The 14208-nt window shown below is 37.8% G+C and overlaps 1 protein-coding gene and 1 long non-coding RNA gene across 3 annotated transcripts in view; one reads left to right on the forward strand and one right to left on the reverse strand.

Moving 5' to 3' along the window:
* Positions 1-1090: 1090 nt before the first annotated feature.
* LOC310731712 lies at positions 1091-5265 on the forward strand. Its single transcript, XR_014535282.1, has 3 exons — positions 1091-1389; positions 2700-2795; positions 3531-5265. It is a non-coding gene; the product is annotated as an uncharacterized lncRNA (long non-coding RNA).
* A 7931-nt stretch (positions 5266-13196) lies between these two features.
* Positions 13197-14208, reverse strand: part of ets1 (v-ets avian erythroblastosis virus E26 oncogene homolog 1) — a 37110-nt gene continuing 36098 nt past the window's right edge. Inside the window, exon 8 of one of the 2 annotated variants that reach the window (XM_083553337.1) lies at positions 13197-13910. In XM_083553337.1, coding sequence (XP_083409463.1) covers positions 13695-13910 — 216 coding nt within the window. In that variant the 3' untranslated portion in view covers positions 13197-13694. The remainder of the gene's footprint in view (positions 13911-14208) is intronic. The other variant, XM_083553336.1, reaches the window with a different exon arrangement.

Consider the following 14208-nt stretch of genomic DNA (forward strand, 5'->3'; position numbering starts at 1 on the left):
GCATGAGTTGCAGTTGCGTCAGCTGAAATGACCTTTTGTGGGGGGAAAGAGAATATTAAGACGGGCGTCAAAAGGTTTGTGACTTCTCAAAGCTCAATGCGAAGTATTAATACAGGTCACATTTGTTACTTGTTAGAATAGAAAGAGTTCAGATCTCAGTCTCGTGTAATGTAAAGGTCAATTGGAAATAATATTGAAAGCAAATCTTTATTTACATTATTTCAGGTTCAGTGCTGTCAGATTCTTTTAAAAATGAAAAGCAGGCGCAATTAAAAATAAAAACGTAATCCCTCATCACTGTCACTTCATCTTAATAAACAGGTTTAAAAATAAATGAAATGCAGTTATAGCCAGACTTCGTTCTGTTTTCAGTCAGGATTTTTTTTTTTGTCCTCTAGTTCTAAACGACAGGCTGAAAACATGGTGCACTTCCAAAAATGTTAACTATGTTCAGAACTTTCTTTTTTTTTAATGAATGAATTTCAGAATGACACAATGACCTAAACATTATCAAGCAATGTTGGTCTGGAAAATGTACATTCATACATTCCTTTTGTTTGTCAGGCTAGCTTACGCAAACATGCATCACTGGATAAAGTCTGAGCTATAGTAACACCCACGGTAAAGAAAATAAAATGTAATAAGGAACAGATACATTCACAATATCCCATGTGCATGTAGTACAAACTAAACATGGCCCTTCTAAACACAAGCATACTAAAGAATAAAGGCATTTTGGAAATGTAGCCTTTAGTAAGTCTTTATATTCCCAGCAGAGACCGGATTCACAATGCAAATAAATATAGCTTTTTATACCACGGGGCTGTTAAATGCATGCTTCTAATTGGACAGAATTGTTTTATTGTATACGAATACTTTATATTTGACATGTAACATTTACATAGGCACTTGTAGGGTGAAGAGTCCAAACTAATTTAATTAAATAGAATTGTAGAACCCTGGCATGAGAGGATGTGGAAGAAGACTGGAGGAGATCAACTCAAAGGAAACAGAACACTCAATTTCATCATTTTGCAATTTTTTTGCATTCACTTTTTTAATGTAGGTAAAAAATTCATGCATAGCTCTCTGTTGCTCAGCTCTGTCTCCAGTTACAGCTAAACCTGAAAGCATAGAAAATTCACAGCTAAGTAGACTGGCTGTAACAAGCCACAGTTGAGAATTATTACACAGATCCTGACGGTTCACACGTCTCCTTTCCACCTACAGCCAACACTTAACCATGCCCCAATGCCACACTAATGATTAATAAGCTAATTCGGCATTATACGATAAAAACAGTCATAGCAGTAGTCAAAAATGGGGGTTGAAGTGCAATGGCGTGGGCATCTTTGGCTTCTTCAGAGCTTAAAGGCCTGCAATCTGAAGGTGAAGTACAAATATTATATTATTAAAAACAGTCTGTTTGGTTCAGAAGAGACAAACCTATGCTTGTGGAGCGACATAGACCTTGTGGCTAAATGAGTGGCTAAATTAGAGAATTGTTTGTCTGAAGCTTTTGGCTGTATAAGTTGCACCTAAAGGTGGCACATCAATTTTTTTATTTTGTCACCACAGCTGCTATAACGGAAATGATAACAAGAACTTACTTTGTCCTATAGACATTAAACGTCAGCAACTGTCACTAAAAACAAATCAAACGTGTAGTATGTTCTTTAATTAGCTTAATCTTGATATCTGCTTTATGACAACATGTACCTCCTACAAAAAAAGTTTTCAACCAACAACCTTTGCAGAGAATAAAGCTGCCTGAAATTAAAGCCTTATCAGATTGTTGTGTTTAAAACGGCTTTATATTTCAGCCAAGTGTACCACATAGTGCATTCATAGTTAGGTATGGGAGCAATGTATCTGATTAGCTTAAACAGCATGAAGTCCTTGTGGTTCCACAAAGTCAAGCTTTGCAAATTTTATCTCTCTTTTATCACCATGACACAACGGTAATGAGCGCTTGTGTTTCCATTAGTCTGTTCTGCACACCCAATCTTCTACACACTTGCACGCAATCTGCCTTTCAGTCTGTAGCTCAGTCTCTAAGATACTGGGTCATCATAAAGATCATTAAGATAATGGTATAATGCTCTCAAGAAGTATGAAAGTCAGATCGGACATTCTGTTCTTTAGTCGGACAATGTTGTGTCTAGGCCCATAGTCCCTGTAAGACTGCCTTCCATCCAGTAATCAGTTCATCCTCATCTAATGGAGGAAAGTGTTTATTCTGCATATCTCCATCAAAACAAAAGTCGCTTTTCTTTACCGTGGCTGTTACTATAGCTCAGACTTTATCCAGTGATGCATGTTTGCGTAAGCTAGCCTGACAAACATAAGGAATGTATGAATGTACATTTTCCAGACCAACATTGCTTGATAATGTTTAGGTCATTGTGTCATTCTGAAATTCATTCATTAAAAAAAAAGAAAGCTTTTTCAGATGCAAACATGAGATCCTTAAAGAAGCAAAAACCCCACAAAAATAGATCCGAAAAGGATCTGCATGACAATGTTGTTTTTGTGTAAGCACATGGCAATTTAGCAGACTTGGCAGGCAGAGAATATTTATCATAGCAAGAATCTGATATTATTACCTAATAATGTCTGAATGGTTAATCTGCATGTAAAGAAAGTTCTAATGGTGGCCACACAGGACAATTTTTCCTTTTTTTTTGTTTTGTTTGAAGGATTTAGGTGATTTCGGGAGAGGGAACAAGATGACTGGTGATGGCTCAAAATGGCGTGGGAGAGCTTGCTTACAGCAGCAGTTCAACGGTCCTGCTGTGAGTACACACACCAGTCCCTCGCACCTCCCACCTGGGCAACTACATTAAACATTTACATTTTATCCAGCAGCCTCTTTTCCCAATCCACTTAACCTACGCATTTATTCTGGGCTCATTGCTTTTCCTTTCGCTGTCATCCCTTATTCTTCAGTTACATGGTGAGTAGGTGTTCTATCCACCACTCCTGTGAAGGCTTTGCTCTCTTCCCTTTTAGGATTATATGTCAATTGAAGTGTAGTGTATTATAAGGAATGTCCTGTCCTTTCTGTTCTGCACACCCACTTGACAATTGTACCATTCTCAGTCCAATTTTTCCATGCATTTTTCCCACAGATACACGGTTTCTCATATCACTCATAATCACAGCGTCCTTTTCTGTATCCAGCTCTACACGTGTTCTTTTTTAGTAGCTTAACCAAGACATTTACATCAACCCAGATGCTATGCTGGTGTCGTTTTATAAACATTTAACAGAGGGATGGAAATCATTATTATGGCCAAACACTAATCCGAATGTCTATCACAGTTGTTCGAAGATTTTTTTTATGGTTTTTTTGGGGGGGGTGGGTTGGGGAAGGGGGGTGATCTCTTAAGAGAAACTGTGATTGGAAGCAGATGTTAGCTAAGGGTAAGGGTAGAGGTAAAGTGGGGGCGGAGAGGAGGACGAACATTTTGGAAAATTCTCAGGCTTAAGTCTTCACTTTCTGGGCTCTGCCTCTTCCACCCAATCAGGGCTCGGCATCAGCTCAGCCAAAGGGTGATTCAAAGGCTGCAATTGGAGTAGAGGCTTTCCATGGTGTGCGGGGGAGCAGATGTCCTGGGAAAGGAGTGCTGACTCCCAGCCACAGCGCAATGAAAGAGAAGTGAAAACACTCCAAGCAGCCACTGGACATGGACCAGATTCTGTACTAATCCAGCTGCACAGACACACACACACACACACACACACACACACACCCTTGTACAAACAGAGCAAACATATGCCTGGAATCGCAATTACTAGAGCTGAAATTCCCCAAGACTTATAAAATAAAAAGAAGAGGGTAAAAGTGCTGAGAAGTCGACGCCTACACAAACACAGTGCCCTCATAAATACCAATAGCTGCATTATGTCTGTAGCCATAGCTGGCATGGTTCCTGGCCAGGGCCCAGTATCAACGCACCACAATGGTAAAATAATAAACCCATTCACCAGGCAATCCTCATTCTTATTGGCTGGTGTAAAATAATACACCAGCTCAGGGCCTCCCCTGCCTTACTGACCTTCTCAGCCTTCTCTGTCACCTGTGCTTCTTATAGCCTGCTATCTTTTTATTGTGTCTGTTATGAGCCGTCAGAAAACTGAAACAAAAAAATCAATCACCAATCCTGATGGAAAGCCCACATTACCATCTGAAGTCAGTTCATTTCCTGTCAACGAATGCCAGGTCTCCATCTCCTAGACCCTCATGAATACGGCACTGCCCTGGCATAGCACTGTCTTCAGAAAAAATGAGAAGGCGAGGTGTTACGGGTTCCATGCAGGTTCAACGGCACATTACCAGAGGTCTGAACAAGTGTAATAAAAATGCAAATTGGCGCTAAAGCTGGAGAAACCCCCAGCCCGGACCCCTATAAACCTTTATAATATACTTCCCACCTGTGGCCATATCTGAGCCAGGACATCTTCACTCTATTTCACAGCCAAAGACAGAGACAAATAAAGACAGAAACTGGAGAACTCTATCATAAAAGTGTACCGGCAAAGGGAGGGTTAAATGCCAATTTAGGAGCAGATATTGATTAATGGTTTTCTATCTTTCATAAAGAGGTTGAAAACAGATCAAGGTCACAGTGCTTGTGCATGCTAACTGACAACTATTGAAGGGGTTTCTTGAAAATTTCTTGGACTAAAGGTGAGCAATCTGAACTGGAGACATGAGAAGATACAGCTACATCTGACACCGAGTCCACTGAAAGTCCCAGAATACCTCTCTATTTCCCTGGTTGCTATTGACCAGAACCACATTCCAGCATTGAGGACAATGAGCCTAGAACAGCCCTAGCTGTAAGAGAAACCAGGAGACGATCATATTTCATAAGCTGCACTGTAATGTACACGACCCAGACCAGGATAAAGCGGTTAGTAAATATGAAGATGAGATGCTGTAATAGAACAGACTAGACCTTAAAATGCATCAAGAGGATAATGACTTTCACAATATTTTGATGTTTATGCAGCGGGATATTAGCTTGACTTTTTGTCTTGTATCTATCACATGCTCTGTTTTTAGCATCAGGGATCAAATTGGAGGAATTCCAGGGAAAGTGTAGATACAGAAATGTATATTTTGAAACTTTTAGAATCTAGTGCCAGGCCGTTTTCTAAAATTCACAATAAGTACTGAATACTCGATTTAAATTTGTTTTTATAGCACAGTTTACTATAATAATATCACAAAGCAGATAGGTCTAAAGCCTTATATATCAAGCCAAATAAAAAAAAATTGAAATGGCATGATATATAAACCTCGAGATGAACGGAAATGTACCCTCAAAGTTCCCCAAAAGGGAACTTACCCTTTCCTGTTTGATACCCAGTAATTGAATTGATACCCAAAGTTAATTCATAATATATGTACATTGTTTCCTGTTCAGAAAGATCTTTACCCTGGTCAGGGTTGAGGAGGATCCAGAGTCTGTATCAGGAAAACTGTGTTTTTTTTTTTTTACATCTACAAGGTCACACATATAACAGGTTAAACTCCACAGAGACACAAAACCAAGCCAAATGTTTTTTTGTTTTTTTTTCAGGTTTGATAAGAATATCACTAGAATCAATCCTCAATTGGTTACTGCTTAAATGTATTCAACTATCAACTGATTGTTTTTTTTTTTTTTAGAAATTAGAATCGTTGCAAAATATAGTAATTTTTCAGGGTTTTCTCTTTACTTCTGTTTGCCCTGATCACAACCCCACTATCTGGTTCCTCATCCTCATCTGAGGGAGTATTTCCTTTCCTCTGTTTCCTATGGCTTGTTCATTATGGCTTTAAATCATTTATGACAAGACCTGTTTTGAAAAGCGTTAGTCAAATATAGATGAATTGCCATAAACTCTGAACAATACATTTTTGTAGCAATTCGAGTGGTGTTTATGGGGTAAGAATAAAAAATGTTCCAGAATTTTAAAGTGAACTTGGCTTCAGGGTCTTTGGATGTGAACATTTTTGAGCAGCTTCGGAATGATCTCGGTTTTGAGCTTCTTAAATTGAGGATTCTTGAGCTTTCTGAGAGCCTGGCGGGACACGAGACAGCTGGAGCCTGCCAGTCTTTAGCATAAATATTTGTGCTGGGACTCGGCACTAAGCAATCTACTTCAGCATGCTTAGAGTGTGTATGTGTGTTAGAAAGAGAGAGACTAAGAAAGAGAGACAGACAGGGATAAAAACTGTCTAACGCTACCAGGTGCGACACGACTTGCACTCATTTTTTTTCTTTTTCTCTTTTTTTTTTTCTGCACCCAAATGCAATGGAAACTTTCCCCAGCAAGATATGTAAATTACCCTTTGAAATCCCCAACTGTTGATACCGACAAAGCCACAGGTACACTGCACACGTTTAACTCTTCTGCTTGAGCATTTAGCTCACATTCAGCTCAAAAACAACATCCATTTGCACCGTATCAGTCCTGTTCTGAGTCGTACTAGAGTAGTTTATCATACTGTATATTTTATGCAAAACATATCCTAATACAGTTTTTTTTCTTTCTAATACAACCCTTTTTTTTAGAGAAGCTACTTGGTTATCCTTTTCATACGAAACTAATCGTGTTTAAAAATACAAAATGCAAACAATCATTTGGATGTATATTTAAAAAAAAAAAGCTGTACAGACATTTCAGACCAACTAAAGTAAAAATAAAATCCTTATCATACTTTCCTAGTGACAGGTGTGGGCCAAAAGCTAGTGACTAATGTGTGTGTGTGTGTGTGTGTGTGTGTGTGTGTGTGTGTGTGTGTGTGTGTGTGTGTGTGTGTTTGGGGGATGTGTGGGGTGATGTATGTGATGAATGTGAAGTTATGGAAGGTAGAAGAGAGAAAAAACACCTGTGTAGAGTTAGCAAATTCTGCTAAATAGTGACAAAGACCTTGAAAATGTGTGTGTGAGTGTGAGTGTGTATGTGGGTTGGTGGGTAGGTGGGTACGGAGTTGTGAAATATTCAAATATAAGTCCTATTATCTGCTGACATTTTAGCCAATTTGATTTTTTTTCCCTTATGCCAGTGGATTTATAACCCACGAAAGAACACAGCATTCATTCAGACCTATAAATATATCAATAGTCAAGCGTTTGACACAAAACATGCCAGAGATTAAGATTTTGCCTTAAAGACCATAGAACTATATTTAATCTACGGTCTTACACAGTAGTCCTAAAGTATCATTAAGATGGTTTTCCACTGTTGTTATACACTATTATCCATCAGATTAACTGAAATGTGGAAACTTTGTGAAGTGGCCGGATTTTTGGCCTTCTTTTATCACATCATCAAAGTATTCCCGAAAAGCTTTCATATTTATTTCATATTTATTTCCACTTTCATCATCAACATGACATACCAATTTCCTTTATAAATCTTTTTACCTGGAAATTTATGTGTTGTTTCCGCATTAAGAAGCAAACGCATCTCCGTTTTTTTATGACCTGCATCCATGCAAATTTACATGTAAAGTCCTGTCACTAATTATTCAGATTCCTGGACTACGTTTCCTTGATTTTTGCCGTTATAGCCCATTTTTTTTATTCCATTATTATCTGACTCTCACCAACAAGCCATTTCTGCCTAAACACCTACTGCTCACTGAATGTTTTTTGTTTTTCGCATCATTCAGTACAACCTCAGACTGTTGTGTCTGGAAATTATGAGCAGTTTAAATACTCAAGCCACTCAAACAAACAGCCAGAGTCACTGAGATCATTTTTCTTTGTTCTGATGCTTGATGTGAACACTCGAACAGCTCGACTTGGATTTGTATGATTTCATGAATTTTCTTTATCTGCATTATAGTCATTTTTTTTTTTATCTGCATTATAAAATTATGACAGGTGAAGTGATTATCGCTGTTTATCTCTTTATCATGGCACCTGTTAATGGGTGGGATATTAATAGGCAGCAAGTAAACATTTTGCCCTCAAAGTTGATGTGTTAGAAGCAGGGAAAATGGGGGAGCGTAAGGATTTGAGGGAGTTTGACAAGTCGGGTCGGAGCATCTCCAAAACTGCAGCTCCTGTGGGATGTTCCCAGGCTGCAAAGGTCAGGATCTATAAAAAGTGAAAGAATCAGTGGTGAACTGGCGACAGGGTCATGGGCGTCCAAGACTCAGTGATGCACGTAGGGAACGAAGGCTGGCCCGTGTGGTTCGGTCTAACAGATGAGCTAATGTGTCTCAAATTGCTTTAGAAGTATTTCACAGTAAAAAAAAAAAATTTGAGATTAAAGAAGACTATTGGGATTATTTATTAATATACTGAAAATATACATTTTCTAATAGACAAAGCCTCAATTTACATTAACAAAGCATTTTGATAGCAATAGTCCTGTAACAATATCTCAAGTCACTATGTAGGATAATAGAAAGTTGCTTTTTTGCTCTCCAATAAACTGAGGTCCATTGCATTGTGCTTAATCCCGTTATCGTACGTCCAGTGTTCCTGGAATGAGATTCAAACCTGACCAGGATATGGATCCTGGAGGAATTTCTTTCTGTTAAAGTTAGCATTGTACAATACGGTTATTAAGACTTATGTTCATTTATTTCTAGAGATTCTAATACCCCAGCCAACCTCAAACACCCCACCCCAAACACCTAATATCTGACCTCATGGTTTCTTGTCTTGCCCCGATTGCATTGAGTTGCATCTTCACATGCCAGCTGCAAACTTTCAACAAGACAAGAGCTAGAGTGAGAATGATAGCCCATGTGCGTTTTTTTATTTAGACATGAGGAATTTATTGGAGCCTGGGGTTACAAATAAGTGAATGGCTTCAGTGTGCCTGTTTTAGTGCTGACGTCACAAGGGCTCTCCATAGAGGACACAGTCATTAACCAGGGACACAATCGAGCAAAGAGTCTCCCTCTGGACCTGCCCCTGAGTAAACCACAGGGACAGATGCAGTGCTTGGAATCTTAGACCAGTGTTCCTGAGTCCCATTGCGGAAGAGTCATAGAACTGCACAGATGTGTGGGCTCCCTATTTCAGTATTCCTTTGGGAAGAAATTAGGGTTTTAAATGTTTATTTGAATACTTTGAGCTGATTAGAGAAATGCTCAAACATAGGATTCTTCATAAAATCTTCCGCAAGTTTCCGCAGAAGGACAAGCCGACCAAGATTTCTTACATGTCCAAGATTTGACCATTTGACCTGATCAGATCTCGCCAATGATAGTTGACTGGTGGGAAGGTTTGGGGCGTTTGAATTGTTGAAGTTAATTCGGAACTAAAATGCCTTGTTTCAGACATGTATCATAATATGATGTTAGTCTTCTATGTTCTCTGCTCGCTTGCCCATTTAACAGTTATAATTGTCCTGTGAAGATTTACAAAAACTCTGCTCGTGTATTATATAACAACACTTAAATTCTTGATTCTGATTCCTCACAAGGTGTTAATTAAATGCTATAGCTAATATTGTAACAAGTAATGGTTTCTTTAGTAAGATCTCATACACAGGGACTTGAACAACTCTATGTAAAAAGTTTTCTAAGAAATTAGCAATATATCAATTTATATTAATATGTTTATCAACCACTAGCATTTTGGTCATCTTTACTGACATTTTAGGCTGTGCTGGTACTGGCAAATTATCAAGTTCATGTTGGTGACATTACCTCAGCATAGCAGTGGCTCCAAACACACAACCCAGTAACTGATTATTTGTCATCACTGTATATCTGAAACTTATACTTGCAAATTAGCTCAATTCATAACGAAAGTTAAGGTTACATTGGCATTTGTGCCATCTCATACAACTTCACTGACACAATTTGCATTTATTGATGTAGAACATTAGATTGGGTTTGATAACTTTCAACCTTTGGCATGAAAGTCTCTTCATGAAACAGTTACTGTCTCAGTATTGCAGATTTTCATCTCCAGTGCTTCCAGTGATTAAGCACATTTTATCTAATTTCAATACGCAAACATTGATGCAATATTGCTATAATCTGATCATGAACTCATGAACTGCTAAATGATGGTGAGCTCAGACTTTGAGTCTGCTTTATGCTTGCTGAAGCTCAACTTATGTAGAATGACAGAAAATTTTCCATGGCCAGAAACACTATGTTCGCTTCGGTTCCTAATATATACACACAACCTGATATAGCTGTTAAGGTTGCGGGTGAAAGCTGACACATTTCAAGTAAGGTTTATAATAAACTCAACCACAAATCTTCCACAAAATCTGCAGAGCTACTGCATGCGTAAGCAAATCCTACCTGTGCGTGTATGTGCGAGCGTGTATGTGTGTGTGTCTTTGCAAAGTTGTCAATATTTCAGCTTTTTTTTGCACAAATGAAAACACACAAACACGACTGTGATTTTTTTATGTACATTTTTATAACATAATTTTGAAGTACAATAAGAAATAGAAGATACCATTTATAAAACTCTCCGGCAGAACTTAATGATGGGCCAGCATCAGCCTTTTCTTTATATAACTGTATATGCAGACAGGTCTTTAAATTTCATATCAACTTCTTTTTCTGTATAAAAAAAAAAAGAAAAAAAAATCGCTACATTTGGTCATGCTCAACCTCAATTTCTTTTTTCCATGAAAGCACCAGCTGTCTGCGTCTCGTATTTTTAAAGTTTATAAAATATAAATTATTGAAAAATATTCAAATGTTTATGAACTAAATACATTAAAATTTTCATTTAACAAAAAAAAAGAAAAATACAGAAACACTATAAAATGTACAAAAAAGAACAACTGAATAAAAAAATAAAAAAAGTTTCCTCATTAATGGTTTTGTGATTTGCCCTCATCACAAATTTTTTGCACATGTGAATCAAAACAGCTTTTGAGACAGATGTTCGACGTTTTTATGTCCTTCGAAAGAATATACTTGACATTTACAGAGACAATATCTACTGGACCTCGTTCGTAAAGCACAAAAAAAAGACAGTAACGTAATACCGAGTTATTTTCTGACATTGTGAAGCATGAGTTAAGGAAACAAGATTACAACTTTGCCATGTGACACCTTCTTAACATAAAACTATATCTATGAACCATCTCCTTTCAATGATAGATCCGGGATCTCAACAACCTTCGAAACGTCTTTTATTTTAGCAGTTTTTTTACTTGCTTTAACCCAAAATAATTCATAGTCAATGCATCAGGACAACATTGAAGCAAAAGGAGTAATGACTGGAATGTTGGGTTTGGTCCGTCAATAGCAAATTCATTCAGCTTGGAGACCTCACACACAGATTGATGTTATTACTGCTGTATTAGTGGCTTATTTGTTCATTTTGGGTCGTGTAATAAAATGTTTTGGAAACACAATCCGTACAAAAAGACTAAATTCTTCTAACATCAAACCCATCGAGGCAGAAAACCAAGCATATCACTGTAAACAATAACATTGTGTTAATGAGGCGTCTTACTTTAGAATTTCTTTCTACCCACAAGGCCCATGTTTTAAGCTGAACACAAAACAAGACAGAAAGGCTAAAAGAAGCCAGAGTTGCACTGCTAGCAACAGGTTTTAAAGAGTTTTAAACTCTAATGCTGTTAAAATGTGGCTTTAGTTTGGTCAGAAGGTGTTAATTGAATTTGTTATAACAGCAGCTCGGCGTGTCGTTCCAGCTGTGCTTCTACACACAGAGATTTTTTTATTCAGATTCTCTATATCTAATGACAATGATTTCAACCGAATATGGTATTACTTTCCATAAGGAGAAATTTATTTGACGTGAATGGAAGGAGTCTCCAGTGTTAGTGCTTTGCAGCAGTCAGGTTTTTCTGCCAGGCGACATCTTTGTGCTTTGGGGTTTTCTCTGTAAAACGACAAACTTTTTCCGTTAACAATTCTCCACAGCCTGGCAAGGGAATGGTTCTTGCTGCTATGACCTTAAATGAAAAGATTCTTTTAAATATTTTCCCCTGAGGGTATATCCCTGTGTTATGAGAGGAATAAAAGACTTTCAGGACATGCAGTTATTGGAAAAAATAATGCTTTATATTAGGCTAATCACAACCCCCAAATATATATATATATATATATATATATATATATATATATATATATATATATATATATATATATATATATATATATATTTTTTTTTTTTTTTTCTTTTTTTATTAGAGCATGATCTGGTGTGTTTTTCTTTTCTACTTATAGCCTTTTAATACATTTTAGATTATTTGTGTGATTTGTTTGGTTGTATTTAGCTGTATTTATCGTTCAGCACATTGTCTGGGCTAATGCTATTCAGATCTAAAGCTGCCACTACTTCTGTAGCATCACTGGCCATTTCTTGAACGCAACGCACCCATGTCAATCTTAAAACAGTCTGAAACTGTTACACCCCTACTTTCCTATGCCTATTCAACATTGTCCAATACCATCCTATGCCCAAATCACTCACACAACCTTCACTTCAGTGATCACTAACTCCTGCGTCAGGCTTATGGCTAAGATCTCTATTACATTCAGCCATATGTCCTTAGACACACTAAAACAAAAGACACAAATTTGGTCCCAGCTGATCAGGAAGCCTGTTTTCTGCATCTCATCTAATAAAATCAGTTAAATGACATTTCTATTGTGCTCTTTCTGCACCCCTTCACTTTGTCTCATGACAGGCAGCAAGGTTACAGATGCATTTACATTACACGTGCTCTCAAAGGACGGCGTAGACAAAACAAGACATGAGGGCGGATGGCAAAGGAGCGGTAACAAAAACACAAAACTAAGGCAAAGAGACGCTGAAGTCTCTTTGAATGTTAAAGATTAGAAAAAAGGTGATCTAAGACGAGCCGTGTTTAACAGCTGCCTGAGTTGTGCTCGCTAAGAAGCGAAACACTCCTGCCCATAAGTCGAGGGCGGTTGTGTGTTCACAGCTTGCCGCCCTTGAGCAGAAAAAACGGCTACTTTCGGTCGTGTCTGTCACCCGTTCTCGGTTTGAGTGAGAGGCTTTTCTTTTAACTGAACGCATGAGTAAAACAGCAGTCTCTGGTCTCGCCTTCTGAGATTTCAGTTATGCGACTTGTACGTGAAGAGCCTACTTTACACGCATGGGGAAGAGAAGAAAAAAAACACATTTTGGTACGATCCTTCATTTACAAATTGTAAAAAAAAAAAAAATAAGTAATACTGGCACAAACATATCAAAGAAAAAAAATTATAATAAAAAATAAAATACTTTAATCATTTTTGTGAGGTCCACTTTGAGGACTCGGAGACAGCAACAGTAAATTAATAGGAAATATTTTTGTATTTCTGTAAAGTTCCATTTTTGCTGTAACTTTGGCAACATATTTATGAAACTTTCCATCCATACAATGTCCACTTTAGGAACAAGTCCTTCATTCTTTCCTCGTCCCATCCCTCTCTAGCAGTCTGTTTTTAGGTGCTCTTGGGTCAAAATAGTGGCTCCGTAGGAAAGCGCACTGTTTTCTGGTCAGAGCTGAATTATGATACACACTACAGACTATGAACTTTGGTAAGTTTGAAATGGGTCCTTTTTTTTTTTTGCGATAGCTGCAGTCACGAGTTCAAAACAAGACCGAAACCATGACAAGGTATGAAGACGGGACTTGGTTGGACCCAAAATAAACACCCACTGATGTGAGGATAAGGGAGGAAAGTCTCTCTGCCCCGATACTCCCGGACTGTTCTTTCACTCATCCGTGTCGGGTTTGACATCCAGCATGGCATGCAGCTCCTCAGGTGTGTATCCCAGAAGGCTCTTTAAATCACACACGAAACGGTAGACATAGCGCTTGCCTGATGTCTTGTGGATGATGTTCTTGTCGTAGTAGTAGCGCAGACCACGGCTCAGTTTTTCGTAATTCATCTTGGGCTTGTTCTTTCTCTTGCCCCATCTCCGTGCCACCTTCATAGTAAATACACAATTTCAATAAACACATACTTTATGCATGTTTTATTTCATAATCATATATAAAGAATCTAAAAACGCAGTACATTTGTATTACAAATCTGAGAAATCATAAGGAAATGAGCTGTAGCTTGATTTGCCAATTGATTAGATCAATGTGTAGATTATTGGAGTGGCAGATCCCAACCTGTTTATTGTGTCACCTCATGAAATACACCAGTCTGAATTAATGTTCTTAATCACATTAAAGTGTTGTTACAGAAAAAATTAAATTCAATAACATGATCGATACGTG

The sequence above is a fragment of the Silurus aristotelis genome, assembly GCF_946808225.1.
Source record: "Silurus aristotelis genome assembly, chromosome: 10".
Lineage (NCBI taxonomy): Eukaryota > Metazoa > Chordata > Actinopteri > Siluriformes > Siluridae > Silurus > Silurus aristotelis.